This window comes from Odocoileus virginianus, chromosome 22, assembly GCF_023699985.2.
Source record: "Odocoileus virginianus isolate 20LAN1187 ecotype Illinois chromosome 22, Ovbor_1.2, whole genome shotgun sequence".
In the NCBI taxonomy this organism is placed as follows: Eukaryota; Metazoa; Chordata; class Mammalia; order Artiodactyla; family Cervidae; genus Odocoileus; species Odocoileus virginianus.
The window spans coordinates 25,116,009-25,134,693 of record NC_069695.1 but is presented as its reverse complement, the minus strand read 5'-3'; the positions used below and the strand labels follow the sequence as shown (position 1 = coordinate 25,134,693).

At 42.3% G+C, this 18,685-nt stretch overlaps 1 protein-coding gene across 3 annotated transcripts in view; it reads right to left on the bottom strand.

The window, feature by feature from the left end:
* LAMA3 (laminin subunit alpha 3) overlaps window positions 1–18,685 on the bottom strand; it is a 246,512-nt gene that overhangs the window by 164,141 nt on the left and 63,686 nt on the right. Inside the window, exons 1-7 of one of the 3 annotated variants that reach the window (XM_070452751.1) lie at window positions 17,564–18,014; window positions 17,242–17,333; window positions 12,190–12,305; window positions 8,372–8,490; window positions 4,486–4,576; window positions 2,248–2,379; window positions 288–353 (exon numbers count right to left, since the gene is read on the bottom strand). In XM_070452751.1, the coding sequence (XP_070308852.1) occupies window positions 288–353; window positions 2,248–2,379; window positions 4,486–4,576; window positions 8,372–8,490; window positions 12,190–12,305; window positions 17,242–17,333; window positions 17,564–17,653 (706 nt within the window). In that variant the 5' untranslated portion in view covers window positions 17,654–18,014. Of the gene's footprint in view, window positions 1–287; window positions 354–677; window positions 846–2,247; window positions 2,380–4,485; window positions 4,577–8,371; window positions 8,491–12,189; window positions 12,306–17,241; window positions 17,334–17,563; window positions 18,015–18,685 lie in introns of those variants that run through there. The other 2 variants (XM_070452750.1, XM_070452752.1) reach the window with 2 other exon arrangements.

Below are 18,685 nucleotides of genomic sequence, written 5' to 3'. Positions count from 1 at the left end.
AAGACACATGGCAGGTAGCTGACTCTCACTGAAGGTTGCTGAGCAAACTGGAGACAGACAATCCAAATGGCTTAGTCGCCTTCATCAGGCAGTGCCTTTGCAAAGCCCAGACAGGATTAGAGGATGAAGAGGAAGAGGGGTGAGCAGTCCAAATGCAACACGCCCACAAGGCACCACCAAGGTCCCGTAAGAATGATTTGAACTCGGACACAGCTGTGTGCATAGAAGCAGGAAAGGAATATGGAGAATGTTTTTACTGAAGTTAAACCAAGTCAGAAGTTACTTGCCTTTTATTATATCTCCAGCTACTGGATCCTCTGGACTTGGAGTAGAAATGGGAAGGATGGGAATTCCTAGAACAAATAGTTTATCAAAAAATACGGAGAAAAATTAAGGACACAGCATAGTAAAACAGTAAATTGCAATAACTAGGAAGATGCCCGCTCCAACTTAAGTGAAAGCAGTGTGTGAAAACCAACTGACAAAAAAGAAAAAAGGAAATATTGCTTCACTTAAAAGTGTAGTAGCTAGTAATAGAACCAAGAAGGTCAGACATGAGTATGATGTGCATACTAATGAACAGAAATGGATATTCTGTGCTCACAAGAGCTAAGTCCCAGTCAATTAGGGCTTAACTGGACTTCTTTAGTATCTTTTTAAAAAATCAGTTAACTAACTTTGGCTGCACTGGGTCTTCATTGCTGTGCACGGGTTTCTCGATGCGGTGGCTTCTCTCGTGGCAGAGCACGGGCTCTAGGCTTGCAGACTTCTATAGTTGTGTTGCACAGGCTGAGCTGCCCCAAGGCATGTGGAATCTTCCTGGAGCAGGAATCGAACCTGTGTCTTCTGCACTAGCAGGTGGATTCTTAACCACTGGGCCGCCAGAGAAATCCCTTTAGTATCTTTATTGCTCTTTCATGTAAAATTGAGACTAGTTTTTTTAAATGTTTCCTTACAAGTTTTTACTCTAAAACTTTGCTTATGAAAATAAAATTTCCGCTCAGCCTCTCTCCAGTAATTAAGGATTCTAACTGATTAAGCCCTGATTCAGTGTTACTATGTTTGGGCTTAAAAGTCGGCTCCTTTAACTCTAAGATGGTTATATAATTCGTCCTCTAAACTGGGACACTCAACAGTGGTAGTGGGTCCTCACTCAACAGTGAGCCTGGGACCGCAGGTGGGTACAGGGCCAGATGGCGACCACATGCCAGATGGGACCACACACGTCCTGTCTGCACAGCCTCAAACTCAATGTGATTTTCCCACGATAGGAGAATTGTGAGGTGGGAATGGGCAACAACTAAGGTCTCAGTGGGGCAGCCTCCTCCCGAGACAGTGTTTCTCTGTCCAGACAACAAACTCCAGTTTCTAGGCTGACGCAGAGCAGACAAACCATGGCTCTCGCCACAACCTGCACGGCAGATTTCAGACCCTCCTGCTCCGTGTTCTTCCCTGGGGGCTCAGACAGTAAAGGATCTGCCTGCAATGTGGGAGACCTGGGTTCGATCCCCGGGTTGGGAAGATCCCCTGGAGAAGGGAACGGCTACCCCCTCCAGTATTCTTGCCTGGGAAATCCCATGGACAGAGGCTATAGTCCACTGAGTCCCAAAGAGTCGGACAGGACAGAGTGACTAATACTAACACACTTACTCCCTGTTCTACGGTGTTTCTAACAGATACATATTTTTTCTCTCTGAGGTACTGAGCCATTCTCTTAGGTCATGACAGTAGGGTGAGATGGGGGGCTCCTCTGTAAAGTGGGTAAGAGCAGACACATCCCTCGGCCACCAGAAATACAACACATACACGTGTGTGCAAATAAATATTTGGAAGCCCATGACATTTTTTTCTAGGTTTATGAAGGAAAACTTCACACATGGATTACTATTAAGTTGAAATTGCCAATATTTGCCCCTTGGGTCTGATGAGAGGGTCATGTCTATGGCACAGCCTAACATGTTGGAGATAAATAATACTATACAACATACTTATATAAATGTAATGTTCCAAACTTTGGGAAACACTTTCACACAAATATTGGGTTGGCCCAAAAGTTCATCTGGGTTTTCCTGTAACATCTTATGGAAAAACATGAACGTATTTTTGGCCAACCCAATACAGCCTTCCTGGCCCTATTTCTGTCCCCCTCTCTTTCCCCGCCCCGCCTGCCACGCCCTCAGAGGTCGATGCACAAAGCCCAGGTAAGAGCCAAGGAGCCAGGCCTCCCCTCCTACCACCAGGACTTACTGGAGCAAACTGGGAAATGATAGTAGCCGGCCGCACACTCCTCACAGCGGTCTCCGCGGAAGTTGGGCCGGCAGTTGCAGCGGCCGGAGCCCTGCTCACAGTCCTCCGCGTGCTCCGGGTGGCAGCTGCAGGCTAAGAGAAACGCCGGATTTCAGAGGGTCCGTCCTTCATTGCACCTCTTAAAGCCAATATTTCTTCATGTCCTTATTACTGGGTTGTTTGAAAAGGTCACTAGGGTATTTTCATAAGGTGCTACGGAAAAACCCAAACTTACTTTTTGGCCAATCCAGTACTTTCATTGGTCCACATGTGTTTCTGAAAGGCCACTGCTTTCCACTTCATACCTGGTGGATGGTTTGCAGTGACTCAACCCCGCGGCCCTCAGAGACAGGCTTTAATGCTTAGTCACACTGGGAAGGCCTTGAGGATGAGGTTTATGATGTGAGCACCACCCAGCCCACCAGGCAAGAGGCAAAAGGCACTCGCCCCCCACTGGAGGGGCTGGGTGGGCATGTACGGCAGCCCCTGGCAGGGCTGCCAGACAGAGCTTCTCCTGGCTGTGAGCCAACTACCAATGTCCAGAGTGGTCCTCATTACACAGCTGGACATGAGTGTGGACATGAGTGTGAGATGCCTAGACACTGATATATAATCCACAGACAGCACAGCAAGATCACGTCCGTAATCCAAATGTTAGAATCAAATGATAAGACTTACTGAAGGCAGTTTTTGTGACCGACATGATGGTCAGGTTTGCACTTCAGAGGGACAGGCGGGCTGTTAAAGACTTGGTAACACCCTCACTTCCCCTGACCTGGCCAAAGTCCTCACTTTGGGCAGCAAAAATATGTCACAGCTCAGCCGAGTCCCTGTGCGGTGAGGACCTGGGAGGCTGCACAGGTCATGAGCACCAAGCATCCCCCAGCCTGGCCTCTCCTGGGGTCCTTTGTTTAATTTCTTATTATTTATGTGTCCAGTGGATTCTTAGTGCTATGCCTCTAATACCTCCAGGAGACCATCTCAGTGACAAAGAAAGAAACTAGAAAAGTGATGGAAAACTGAGGTTCCTGATAAGGCAAGACTATATCCACAATCTCCTGTTTTCCTTAGCCAAGGCCTATTTTTTGTGAACACAAGAAAAATAATGGGCATACTTCATGGGGTGATATGGAAGATCGAAGGAAAACAGAGACCCGCTTTTAACAACAACGATGCCCTCAAACCTTAATGATACAATGAATGAATTTGGGGGGAAGGTGGGCACGGAAGTCAACTTCAGGACTGGAATTGTTTTCTAACTGCAATAGCCAGAGAACATAAAAGAATCAAACAATTTCACATGCATAGCAAGGTCCATAATCTGATCTATGACTGATAATTGCATAGGGGGAAAAAAGTGGCGTTTTTCTGTACAATGGAAGCAGTAGGTTACAGCGGCACTGGACAGATATGAACAATATCCTAACCTACTAGTTAGTGGTTCTGTCACCTGGGCCAAAATATTTAACTACTCAGACCCTTTGATTTCTCCACATCTAAAAAGGAGACTAATAATACATTAAGTTTGTTGTGAGAAAAGAAATTTGTTATTCAGGCAAAGCCTTGTATATAGCAAGTACTCAAAGAATCATAACTATTTTGAATATTATGAATATTCATAAATCCTTATGAAATCATTGCTATGTGTCTTATGCTAATTCTGATGAAATCTGAAATTGCTGGATATCACAGAAACATGCCAAAACAACAGAAAACATTTGCTGCAGGCCTAGCATGGGACAGGCCCAAGTCTCAGTATTTTCCCAGGTGGTTTTTTGGTGTGTTTCTTTTTTAAAAAAATTATTTTCTTCTTCTTCTTTATTGTTGTTTAATTTATTTTTTTCTTTTGTGGCCATGCTACGTGGCATGTAGAAGCCTAGCTCCCTAACCAGGGGTCAAATCCATGACCCCTGCCTGCACTGGAAGCCTAGTCCTGACCACTGGACTGCCAGGAAAATCCCTTCCTAGGAGGTTTTGATGGCAATTCACTTAATCTTAAGAGACTAGATTATCATTTTCCATTCATATAGAAGAAATCTGATTCTCAGAAAGACTACGTAACTGAGGTCACACAGTTAGTAAGGAGTAGAACCAATAATATGAAGAGACAGAGAAAACAAAAGGAATTATTAGCCAACCGTAATTTAGCCCAATGATTTCCCTGAAGTCTAAGACACATCAAATTGGAATGAAACTTACGAATGCAGCCATCGGGGGCATGGACCGGAATGCCATAAGGGCGATAATAGCCCTTAGCACACTTCTCACAGTTTACACCGGCTGTGTTATGCTAGAAAGAAACAAAAGAAACTTAGAGGGAAGAATACAGGAGAAGCCCTTATTTTGTGCTATTCATCCTGAGAAATGATTCTGTCATACACAACTGTAATGTTAAAATCACTGAAGAAAAAAAAAAAGCACAGATCTTGACCTTGAGTCTCCAAGATTTATCACAGGACACTGGCTTGAACTTGGCTCTGGGATTTTTTCTCATTGGAAGAGGAAATGAGGCCACGAACTGAACAGGCCAAGTTTTCCTCGCTACCTCTCACTGAAGCACCTGATATCTGAGTGGGCAAAAACTCCAGAGGGCTACTCTTCCAAGCTTCATTCCACAGTGATAAATGGATAATAGATCACCTTTAGGCTTAACCCTAGGAATAAAGGGCCATGTGTGTATTTTTATCTTTTTCAATTTTGGAAGAAACTGCATCTACAACTCCTTCTCTCGTCCTTCCAAAATTTTATCTATGCTTTACTCTGAAACCATTTCCCAAACATTTCTGCTATGAGAATTGAAAATGTAGGCATGTGTCTCACACACAGAGCTCATTTTAAAGTACAATACAAGGAAGCCTTTTATACTTCACAGTTAATCCTTGTAATTGTCAGAAAATCAAATTACCCAACATGCACCATCAATTTCCAAGAACTTTAAACGATGGATCTAGCTCAATTCTGCCCGCCCCCCCCCTCCACTGGAAAACAATCAGAATGACAATATTCTTTCATTGATGAAAGGAAAGGCAATAGGAAATTTTAAAAGAAAACATATATAACACACTGATTCTAAAGGAGTCTGCATAGAACACAGAAAGGAGAACAAGGACCCTTTCTGGATCCTCTCCCCTTTAATATGATTTTATTAATTACAGACTTTTATTTATTACCACTTCTTGTCCTGTGGGCTAAAATCTGAATTCACTTTAACACTGAGGTCAAAAGCACATTGGCCACTTCTTTGACTTCATTTACATGCATAAATATCTTGGGCAAATAGGAAACAGCTGTGGTCCACCCTCTCTTCCATCAAATGCCAATGACCTTCTCAACTCTGTTGTTGGCCACTATGGCTTCCAACAGAGCACATCAGGTTGAACTTGGGTCCAAATTTTTTCTGATGACTAAGGATGTTAAGCCCTTTGTCTGCTTATTGGCCACTCAGATACCCACTTTTATGAAGTGTTTATTGTATGCTTATCGACCATTCATACATCCACTTTCTGTGAAGCGGATAGTCAAACCATTTGCAATTGTATTAGGTTATTTGTCTTTTTATTACTGAGCTGTGGGAGTTCTTTATACATCCTGGATACCAACCAATCGTCAGAATGATGTTTGGGGAATATTTTCTCCCCATTCATGGCTTGCCTATTCATTTTCTTCAGTGCCTTTTGTGAGCAGAAGTTTTTCATTTTGATGAAGTCTAATTTGTCTATTGTTCATGGTTATTGTTTTCGGTGACCTAAGGAAACTTTGCTCATCCTCTGAATCATAAGGATTATCTCTTATATTTTTCTCTAAAGCTTAAAGTTTTAACTTTGTTTTGGGTCTGATCCATATCAATTTAGTTTTTTGTGTATGTTTGAGATGGATGGTCAAAGTTAACTTTTTCCCATATAAAATCCAGTTACTCCAGAACTATTTGTTGAAAGGACTTTCTTTTCTCTCCCCACCTCCTGCCATTAGATTGCTTCGGTACCTTTATTAAAAATAAAACGTCCATTGAGGACATAAAATGACCCAAGTCTGGGTCTGCTTCTGAGCTCCCTGTTGTGCAATGCTGATCTATTCTTCCAGCCTTATGTCAGTAGCAGTGTTTCGATTACTGTAACTTTACAGTTAATCTTGAAGTATGATAAGTTCACCAATTTTATTTAGTTTCTTCAAGACAACTTTGAATATTCTAGGTCATTTATATAACCATATAAAATTTTAATCCACATGTCAACGTCTTTATAAAAAATAAAAAAGAACTTCCATTAACTCTGTACAGAGTTAATTTGGGGAAAACTGATATCTTAATACTACTGAGTTTTCTAATCCATAAATATGTTACATTTTTCTATTTAGTTTCTTCTAGATTTCTCTCAGCAAAGCTTTTTAGCTCTAACAGAGAGGTCTTACATGTCTTTTGCTAAATTTGTTCCTAAGCATTTTGTTTTTTTATACTAGTCTTAATCAAATTTTAATTTCATTTTCCTGTTGTTTGTTACTAGTATATATAAATACAATTAGCTTTTCTATATTATCATTGTACCCTACAATATTACTAAATTCACTTATTAGTTCTGGTAATTGTCTTGTATATTCCTTAGGCTTTTTTACATAAACAATCACGTCATCTCCAAATAGAAAACAGTTCTACTAGTTCTACTTCCTTTCTGACCTTAATACTTTTTTTTCCCCTTGTCTTATGCAGTGGTTGGGTCCTCCTGGGCATTGTAACAAGAATCCTTTCTTGTTCCCAATCTTTAGAAGGAAACAGTTCAGTATTTCATCACTAACATGACATCCATTATAGGGTTTTCATAAAAATCCTTCATCAAATTTCAGACACCTGCAACGTTTATGTGCACACAGATCAACTGAAGGTCCTGTAATACATAGCTTTAACAAAATCCTGGGATCTTTCACCGACTCACAAAACCCAATGATTCATAACAAACCTATGGTGCATATTTACTTCTATTTAACTGTGATGACAGATGATATAAACTGTGTGGAGAGGGAGCCATGCAGAAAATGGTGGGTTTCTCTGAGGGTGTGTATCCCTGGTTCCATACAAATAGGCACCTCATGTAAAGTGCCTCTTTAATGGTAACATTAACAAAACATCATTCTAAAATAAAACAAGACAGAATATAGACTAAATTCATGAACACTTTACACAATTTTTAATGAATATCTTGAGGCAGATATACATATACCCTCCTCTGCTATATGCACCACTTAGCTAAATTCCAGTGAATCCAATCATTCTACAGAAGGGATGAAGAATCAGTTTTTCTTATTTGCTGTCAATGTCAATGGCAGACATCATTAACTGATCATGACATACTTCCTATAGACTCAGAATCCATTTGAAAATGGGATTTAAAGTTAGCATGGAAATTGATACCAAATTGTCCTATCTTAGAGCCTTTCTACTGGATAGCAGTCAAGACGAGAGGAATTCTCCCCTCCAGTTAGGCAAAGACCCAAAAATCTAATCAACAGAGTTTGGGCAAATATACCTCAGTCCATTTTCCCTACAATCTCTAAATTACATCCAGCTAAGCAGGCTTTCTATGTACAAAAGTGGAGAAAAGGTGTCAGGAAATCCTTTCAATTGCATATCACTTTCTTGACATCATTTATTTTTTAAATGTCTTATAATTTAAATGTTTTAAAATATATTTTTATTTATTATATGTATCACTTATTCACTTATTTTTGGCTGTTCTGGGTCTTTGTTGCCGTATGGGCTTTTTTCTAGTTTCAGTAAGCCAGGGCTGCACTCTGGTTGTGGTGACAGGCTTCTCATTGCAGTGGCTCCTCTTGTTGTGGAGCACGGGCTCTAGGGCACACGAGCATCAGTAGTTGCCGCTCCCAGGCTCTAAAGCACAGGCTCTATATCTGTGGTACTCGGGCTTAATTGTTCTGCGGCATATGCATCATCTTTCTGGACTAGGGATCAAACCCATGTCTCCTGCACTGGCAGGCGGATTCTTTATCACTGAGCCCCCAGGGAGGCCGGTAATATTGTTTTAGAGTAGGGCTTCCTGAATGTTCATTTCCGAGGCTGACTTAAATAGCGCCTTACCTGACAGTTAATGCAGACCCCTCCACCTGCATAGAGGCCTTGGATATTCAAGCTTGCCTGCTGCCTCTCGACATCCGGATCATAATAACAGTCGATGGAGTGGCCATGGCAGTTGCATGCTGAGGAAAGAGCATTCTAAGTTAGTACTGCATCATGACTAGAAGACCCTCAGTAAACCCCCGCACCAAGAGAATTACTGCTCACTGAACTACAAGAAAGTCCATTCTGGGGCACCATAGATACCCTCAGTGGAAAATTCTAGAGACTTTTACACAAAGATCAGCCTACAACCATATGCAATTTATACCTTCTTTTGTTTGATATTAACTATGAGAAAGTTTCTCTTTTAAAAAAAAATAAGATATGTAATTACAACAAAGTAAGATAAACCAACATGCCAAGGAGATCAAACCAGTCAATCCTAAAGGAAATCAACCCTGAATATTCATTGGAAGGACTGGTGCTGAAGCTGAAGCTCCAATACTTTGGCCACCTGATGTGAAGAGTTGACTCACTGGAAAAGACCCTGACGCTGGGAAAAATCAAGGGCAGGAGGAGAAGGGGACGACAGAGGATGAGATGGCTGGATGGCATCACCGACTCAAGGACATGAGTTTGAGCAAACTCTGGGAGACGGTGAAGGACAGGGAGGCCTGGCATGCTGCAGCTCATGGGGTCACAAAGACTGAACACCAAATGCCAATTAAGCTGCACAAAGTGAATATTACTATTACTCCTACTGCCGAGAATAACTGAGCTCCTGATATACTAGGGAAAGCATTACATTCGTTATCTTATTTTATATGTGCAATATATTTCTAGGGGAGGTATGATGATGTCCAGAGCCCAGATGGGGATGCTGCAGCTTGGAGAGGTGAAGGGAAGTGTTCACTCACAGAGTTCACAAGTCAGACAGGCAGAATCCTGACCTGTTTTTCTGTGAGTCCAAAACCTATTCTCTCAGTCAACATTCCAAGCCTTTCATCTCAGCTCTATCTATAATAGTGATCAAATGGAAGTAATCTTGACATCTAACCATAGGGAAATGGCTAAGCAAACAACAGTATATTTGCTTGACTAAGAGTCCTATGAAGTCAAGCACTGCTCATGTTTTGTTTGTAATAGAGCAGGTGCCCTCACACAGTAAGAACTCAGCAAAACAAACACTTTTTAGATACACTTGAATCAAGAATGACTATACCATGTGCCATCAAAAAGGATGTCACAGAGTTTTTAATGATACAGGAAAATATTTTTAAATACTAAGTGAAAACAATCCAGATATAAAATTGTATAAAATAACTCTTTAGCATTTAAAGTATGTATGAAAAAACACTAGAATACCTAACAAAATATTAATAGTGGATCTCTTAGGGTAATAAAAGTATTAATAATTTTACTTTAAGAAATAATTTCTAAATTATTTACAGTTAATATATGATACTTATAAAATTAGAGAATATAGTTTAAACCCATTTAGGATTTTCATCATTGCCAAGATGAAAAAAATTTAACACAAGTAAAATTCTGTTGTCTCTTAAGTAGAATATATATTCACTACATTCCACCTAGATCGAATTTTCTATCTTTCCAGGAATTTGTATATTTTAATCAAGTTCTCAGATAAATCTATTAGGGAAGAAGATTGAGTTAGAATTATAAATTAACCTGTTTTTTAAGTCTTTATTGAATATGTTACAGCACTGCTTCTGTTTTATGTTTTGGTTTTTCGGCCCTGAGGAATGCGGATCTTAGCTCCCCAACCAGGAATCCAACTCACAGCCCCCTGCATTGGAAGGTGAAGTTTTAACCACTGGACCACCAGGGAAGTCCCCAGTTATCCTGTTTTTAAGAGCTTGAACATTTTCTTATTTTCATTTCCTCAGTGGTGCCATGATTTTTTTAAGCATTTCTATTTATTACATCAGTTATTTCTTCAGAAGTCTTTATTTTGAATTGCAGTAACTCACATGGAATTTAGAGAGCATCTGACAAATATCTTACTAGGTCTGATTTCCATATGCAGCCTGTAATTTTTAACCATTTTGGCAAGTGTAAGAAAGTTTAAAACTTATGAAAGGAAATTATTTAAAAGTCATCACACATATTGGAGTAAGCGTGTCATTCACTGAGGGGTTCCATTGGTCTGGAAAACAAATCATATGACCAGTGTTGGAGTTTATGTGATAACGTTTACTCAAACTATTTTAAGCCAGCATCTGAAAGTGCTGGAAGAAACGACCCCTGATTATTACTTTTCCCTCTTTCTGGCCCTATTATCTAGGGATAAGAAGTAGGGGATTCACTGCAAAGGAACCTGTTAGCTCTGACTATCAAGTGAGAATGGCCATCCAAGGTAACACCCTGGACCTGGAGATCACCTGAGCATTCACCCAGACAGCATCCACACCTTCCAACAAGGTTAGCATCTCTCCAAGCTCGCTTGGAACTCCTCACCAGAAATGCATTCTAAGTAACTCTGCTGGTGACAGAAATCAGTCTTATTTCTTAACAGTTACGAGAATTATTTGGCTAAAATGCTTTCTTACCCATCTAGTTAAAACTGCAACAACAAAAAAGTGAAAGTGTTAGTCATTCAGTTGTGTCCAGCTCTTTGTGATCCCATGGACTATAGCCCACCAGGCTCCTCTGTCCATGGGATTCTCCAAGCAAGAATACTGGAGTGGGTTGCCATTTCCTTCTCCAGGGGATCTTCCTGAACTAGAGATCAAACCCAGGTCTGCTGCACTGCAGGCAGATTCTTTACTGTCTAAGCCACCATGGAAGCCCCCTAGTTCCACAAACCTGGATCCAAACACCTTTTGGTCATTTCATAAAAGCAAATTCATCTTCAAATGCTAAGAATATTCAGCAAAAAATAAGCCACAATATCCAAAGTCAATAACGACAAGTTAAAAAATGTTTCTAGCAAATGGAATAAATATGTGAATTTCTAAGAAGATGGGTTTAAAAGAAAATCTTTAGTTGGCTGTCATAGGGCTTGCTTGTTAAAATAACACCCTTTTTTTTTTTTTTTTTTGCTTTACACTGCCCATAATTAAAAGCAGCCTCTCATCTTTCTTCCTTCCTTCTCTGGTCCCCTCCACCCTACATCCCACTCAGTCCTATTCCCTCAGTGCTTCCAGCTCTCTGTTTAGACATCAATCTCACCACCTTCTCTGGAAGTTGGCCCTCAAAAAAATCAGGATTCCAATCCAGGATCACATCCTAAGAAACTGTAAGGGTTTAAAATTTAATAGTAGCTACATCACATTTTAGATTGCCAAAAAGAGAGGCCAATTGTCAAAGCACTCTGCCCAATCTTTGCATACAGTGTTAATGGTCACTATTGTTGCTATTTTTGTTCACATATTTCTGTCTGAATTTAGAGTGGGGCACTTTTACCTCCAGTCGGTGAGTTATTCGTTGGGATGGACAGTTCTGACTCCCGAGACTGACATGATCCTGCCCTGCCATGTTCACGAGCACAGGAAAAACACTGCCCTCAGTCCCTAGGCAGGCTCCCCAGGTGGCACTGCTGGTAAAGAACCCGCCTGCCAATGCAGGAGACATAAGAGACGTGGGTTTGATCCCTGGGTTAGGAAGATTCCCTGGAGGAGGGCATGGCAACCCACTCCAATATTCTTGCCTGGGAAATCCCATGAACAGAGAAGCCTGGCGGGCTGCAGTCCATAAAGTCTCACAGAGTAAAACACAACTAAAGCGACTGAGCACGCATGCATTCAGTCCTCAGCAGAACTGAGGGAGGGGGTCATGGGTGGGGCCTTGTGTCCCAGGGTCCCTGCTCCAGGGCTCACCTTCACACTCATGGCTCTGCTTCCCCATCGCGGGCCGCCAGCGCCTCTGATTGTACCCTGTGCAACAGCGATCACATGTCTCCCCACAGGTGTTGTGCTGGCACTCACACCGAAACCTGGGCATACGACAAAGCAGATCTATTACTGAAAAGTCGTTTTTTTAAACTGAAGATCAGCTGCTCCCACGTGAAAAACTGAGTCATCATGCTCACCTATGGTACCACTGCGTGACTATGAGAACAAAGCACTTTGCATATGTTATTTCAAATACCTCCATCCTGCTTAATAACTCCACCTTACAGGTGGTGACACTAAGATCCAGAGATATTTAAATATTTGATAAATGGAGAGCCAGATTTCAAACAGAAGTTTGTCTGACTCCAAACTCCCAGCTCTTCTCTACCACCTTATATAACAATAAATCAACACAGGAGCAAGTGCTGAGGGTACTGAGGTGTGCGGAGTATCAACATCTTCACAAAAATCTAGAGTCATCTGTGAGATGGGTCAGATTTCTTACTTTCAGCCTGGTGTCTGGCCCAGAGGTATAAAGAATCCAAGAGACAGTCACTTACATCTCAGAGGACCCTGCTTGAAGGGTCCAGCTCCAAAAAACAGCTCCATCACTGGGCCAAAGCTCAGATTACTCAGCAAGGCAATGGGGTAAACCAAAAACCTACTTTCAAAGAACTATTTTGTTGTTTTTCAATTGCTAAATTGTGGCTGGGTCTTTGTGACTCCATAGACTGCAGCATGCCAGGCCTTTCTGTCCTCCATTAGCTCCCCGAGTTTGCTCAAATTCATGTCCATTGAGTCGCTAATGCCATCCAACCATCTCACCCTCTGTCACCCTCTTCTTCTCCTGCCCTCAATCTTTCCCAGCGTCAGGGTCTTTTCCAAAGACTCGGCTCTTTGCATCAGGTGGCCAAACTATTGGAGCTTCAGCATCAGTCCTTTTGAAGGAGGAAACAGACAGAACAGGCTCCATCTTGAAAGCAGGTCTCCATCTTGGGCCAGACTGTGGACTTTGAGCTATATGCCCAGGATCTATGGAAACGACATACCAACTGGAAAAACCAGACCCCTTTGGACGGAAGAGCCCCAGGGCTCGAACCTAGACACTCCGTCGCCTAAAAGAATACCCTAATTATCTGTGTAACCGAACAGAATCATAAATTCTATTAAACTTATTGGGGTATGACCACAGGCCTACTGATAATTGTCCACTGTTAACTACCTAGGCTTAAGGCATACGATCACAGGTTAACTTTGATTGTATCTTTCTTTTCCTTTGTTCAGACTAGTTTCAGAGAATTTGGGGAGGTGGATTTGAGCACGTACACTTACGGTATATAAGGCTTCCCAAAAACTGGTCAGGGTCCTTGGCTAAGAGGAGACTCTGCCTTGGGCCCGCTGGTATAATAAACTGCACTCCACTATCGGCATTGTCCTTCTGAATGAGTTTGTTTCCCGGAACACATGGCTACAATACTTCCAATGAATATTCAGGGTTGAATCGACTGGTTTGCTCTCCTTGCAGTCCAAGGGACTCTCAAGAGTCTTCTCCAGCACAATTTGAAAGCATCAGTTCTTTGGTGCTCAGCCTTCTTTATGGAGCAACTTTCACATCCATCCATGATTACTGGAAAAACCATAGCTTTGACTATACGAAACTTTGTTGGCAAAGGCATGTGTTGTCTGCTTTTTTTTTTTTTTAATGTCTCTGCTTTTTAATACGCTGCCGAGGTTTGTCATAGCTTTTCCACTATAGACATGCCTTAAAATGTTTCTAGGCTTAAATGCCAAAGTCGTGGCACTGAATTAGAACTCTAAGCTCTGAGCTTCCATTCACCTGTGCTTGAAAGAGGATTCAAAACAGAGTCTACGAAAACTCTTGGCTGTGCCCATGGGGATCCCATTAATCCTTCCCAGGGGAGATGGGAAGGTTACTCTCCTAAGAAAAGGTGTCATCCCTTTCCCAACTCAGCTGCCTGTTAAAGAAGATGGACACAGATTTAACTGGCAGCACAGAACAGCTGGAGTCCAAATGGGTTTTGGTCAGAGATGCACTTTCAACTCATTGCCAGTGAGGTATTTGCTTAAGCTGGACTGAACAAATATTTAGGGAAAACTGTTTAAAGAACATACAGTCTTATTATTCTTTTTTTTTTTTTTTTTTCTTTTTCTGGAGGGGAAGTTTATTGTGGAGTCCAAGTACTCTCTCTCCTTTTTAAAAAAATATTTATTTATTTTTGGCAGTGGTGGGTCTTCATTGTTGTGTGTAGGCTTTTTTCTAGTGCTGGCGAGTGGGGGCTACTCTTCATTGCAGTGCTCAGGCTTCTCATTGCAGTGGCTTCTCTCGTTGAAGCTCCCAGGCTCTAGAGTGCAGGCTCAGCAGCCGAGATGCACAGGCTTAGTTGCTCCTCGGCACATGGAATCTTCCCTGACCTGGGATCGAACCTGTGTCCCCTGCATTGACAGGCGGATTCTTTACCACTGCACCACCAGCGAAGTGCCCAATGACTTTCATATTGAGAGATCCAATAGGGAGATCCATATTGAGCACAGAAAAAGAAAAGAGAGCTGGGAACCTGTCTGAATCATATAATCACCCCCAAATAATTGCTTTTGCTGATTCTCTCTCAGCCCAGGCTGATGAATGATGTAGAAAATTTATCCCTGTGCCTGTTGGAAGGATGTTACTGAATATGTTGTTGACTGGAGAATCCTCTTCATGACCGCTCCATCCACCTCCAGGTAGACGTCTCATCGGGCCCTGGTGTCAACATTCACCTTCTCCTATACAACTGATACTTTCAAGATTATGATCATAGTGAAATATGAAACTGAGCAGGTTTCCCTTTTTGAGTTGACTGCTAGGAAGCTCAGAATTAAACCCATGATCCTTCCACGTTTCTGGACATCAAAGTCAGCCTGGTACCCATGCTTGATTAAAGTCCTCTTTTGCCTTGCCACTTGATTGCTCTACTTGATTGTTCATTGCCCAGCCATGGCTCCCTCTGTTAGGTCATTGAATCCCCTTGAACAGAAGACTTTTTTCCTATTCATAGAGGCCTCCATGAATCATCTGGGCAGGTCAGCCTGTTGGGCAGAAGCCAACCAGCAGATGGGGAGGCAAGGCAGTTGTGCTAATGTAGACCGGTGGCACCCTGAGCCTTTCACTGAGGGACGGAGAGATATTTGTCCAATGACACACGCTGGGAGCAGTTCACTGCAGAGTGCAGAACCCCTGCAGGTCTGCCAAGGCCACAGGGCCAAATGGGAAGCTCAGCCTCTCTCCAGTGACTTCTCCTCTCCCACGGGGCACCACTTTGTCTCAGGCTCCGAGGCCTACAGTGAACTCTTTTCTCCTTCTCTTCCAACTCCGGACTTCCCTGATCCGGCTTCTAGTGCCCGAGGGCCCAACCATCCAGGAGGTTACATGGCAAGGATATTTAATCATTAATAAGCAAACTGTTGCTGATTAAGGACCGGTCGGTTGACAGATTCACAGTGCTATCTCAGAGAGTACCCCCTGATCCCTGAAGAGGGGCTCATAGCATTAGAGATTGCTTCAAGTTGGACAGAAGGGCATCACCAACTCACCACGTACGCAGGTAGCTGGCACCTCTGCCCAAACCCGTAGCTAGGCCTTACAATGCACAAACTTGAATGTGACTAACAGGAAAATGTACCCCTGGTAAATGCTGCTCTGGGGAACTGAACACTTTAAATTAAAACACTGAGAGACAAACATTACTCTATCTAGCATCTGGTCATTTCCAGTCCTTCAGAGTATCCTTCTAGAAGTGATAATGTGAGTGCATACAATTGCAGAGGGGTACAGTTTCGATCTCTTGATCGGGAAGATCCCCTGGAGGAGGAAATGGCAACCCACTCCAGTCTTCTTGCCTGAAAAATACCATGAACAGAGGAGCCGGGTGGGCTACAGTCCATGGGGTCACAAAGAGTTGGACATGACTGAGCACACCTGGCAACACTTACACACATACTGCAGAACAGTACATAAACACTCACGCATACAACTGCAGAGCACAGTATTAGAGGTACACACATCCTGTTGCATGTGAAATACGCCTCAATGAAAAGCAAAACAGTTACACTGACGTTCATAGCAGAATTATTGACAATAGATAAAAGGTGGCAGTGACCTGTGTCCCTCAACAGATGAATGGGTAAGCAAAACGCAGTGCATACATCATGAAATATTATTCAGTCTTAAAAAGGAAGGAAATTCTGACACACGCTATGAGGACATCATACTAAGTGAAATAAACCAGTCACAAAGAGACAATATTGTGTCTTCCATGAGACACTCAGAGTAGACAAATTCATAGACAGAAAGTAGAATGGTGTTGCCAGGGGTTGTGAGAGGAAAGAAGGCAGAGGTGTTGTTTAGTGCGTAAAGAGTCTCAGTTCTGCAAGATGAAAAGAGTTCTGGAGGCTGGCTGCACAACTATGAATGTACTGAAAACCAATGAACTTCAACCACCCCCACTTAAGAATGGTTAAGGTGGTAAACTTTAAATGTATTTTCATGTCCGACTCTTTGTGACCCCATGGACTGTAGCCTACCAGGCTCCTCTGTCCATGAGATTTTCCAGGCCATTTCCTTTTCCAGGGGATCTTCCTGACCCAGGGATCGAACCCGGGTCTCCTACTTTGTAGGCAGATGCTTTACCATCTGAGGCACCAGGGAAACCACTTAAGAATGGTTAAGATGGTAAACTTTATATGTATTTTACCACAACTTTAAAGATGAAAAAGGATTTGAAAACATACACCAAGGATGACAAACATTTCTCCTGCCAACTGTACTCAATTGTCTGTGGCTGCCTGGGGCACCGTCTGGAGTGGGGGTGGGAAAGGGGGCGTTGGGATGGAGGAGAGGAGACACACACATCATCCTCATGTTGATGCTGAAACATTCCTGCTGAGGGAAGGAACTTAGAAGTATTTAATAGGATGCCAACACCACTGAAACAATTAGACATTCACAGAAAGTGAAAAAAATCTATACAAGGGACTCACAGTTTCTCAGGATTGTTTGCACTGCACACTTCAGCATGGCCATTGCAAACACACCGCCCACCGATGCTGATATCCTTTATGCTGTAATAATACTACAGAGCAGAAAACAGAACATGTCAGTTTTACTAAGCCCCGACATAGACTTTACTAATCTTTAACGCACACCTGTACTGACCCTCTTCCCCTCCCTCCTGTCTCCGAAGCCTCCCTCAGCACAAAAGGGAGTCACGTTTGGATGTAACTTTTCTTACAAAAGAAATACATTCCCCAATCAAATGTAATTGCACCCTGCTGAATCTGTCCATTTTTAAAAGTAAAATACCCTGCTGGTCCAGTGCTTAAGACTCCGTGCAGCCAATACAGGGGACGTGGGTTCAACCCCTGGTCGCGGAACTAAGATCTCACATGACATGTGGTCAAAAGACAAAAAAAAATAAAAATAAAAATAGATAAATAAAATAGTACAGCTGTCATGACTAACGAACTATACTTGTTACATTATAAAAAATAATTGAGACTTCCCTGGCAGTCCAGTGGTTAAGACTTTGCCTTCCAATGCAGGGGACGTGAGTTCAATCCCAGGTTGGGGAACAAAGATCCCGCATGCCTCGTGGTCAAAAGACAAAAAAATTAAAATAAATGAAAAAAATGGTATAGTGGTCACAACTAAAGATCAAAAATTGTTACATTATAAAAAATAATTGGGACTTCCCTGGCAGTCCAGTGGTTAAGCCTTCGCCTTCCAATGCAGAGGGTACGGGTTTGATCCCTGACTGAGGAGCTAAGACTCCACATGCTTCACGACGGAAAAGCCAAAACATAAAACAGAAACAATACTGTAACGAATTTACTAAAGACTTTAAAAATGGTCGACATTAAAAAAAATATTTAAAAGTAAAACTAAACTTTAAAAAGTTTTTAATTAAATGCTTTAAATGCATGAAGAGAAATTACCTTGGAAAAGAAATTACCCTATAGCTTTTCAGTAAAGGATTGCCTGCCTCCTAGCTTCTCTCTCTTTTTTTAATGTAAAACTGAGTTCCACATAGTGCACAATATATTGCACATTATCTATTTACCAAAAACATAATTTTTGTATCAAACATCTGGCACCAACTGTGTGCAGGTTCCAGGAAAGGAGAACAATATTCACCAAGATGGATTAGATACAGCACTGAGACTGGCAGGGCCCACCAGCAGCTGTGGATGTCCGCCTGCCTGTAGCAGGGTGAATAAAGCCACAGGCAGAGGTTCAAGCTCCAAATGGCCAGACAGCTGCAGACCCAGTTGAGGCTCGTCCCCTAAACCAGTCCAGCCATGTGGGTGGCCGTCTCATGGACAGGGCACGTCTCCAGCATGGCGGGAGTCTCTCCACTCGTGACAATGGGTGGCACCATCTGCCAGCTCCCTTCCTTCCCTTGGCCGGAGAAGCATAGGATTCAGT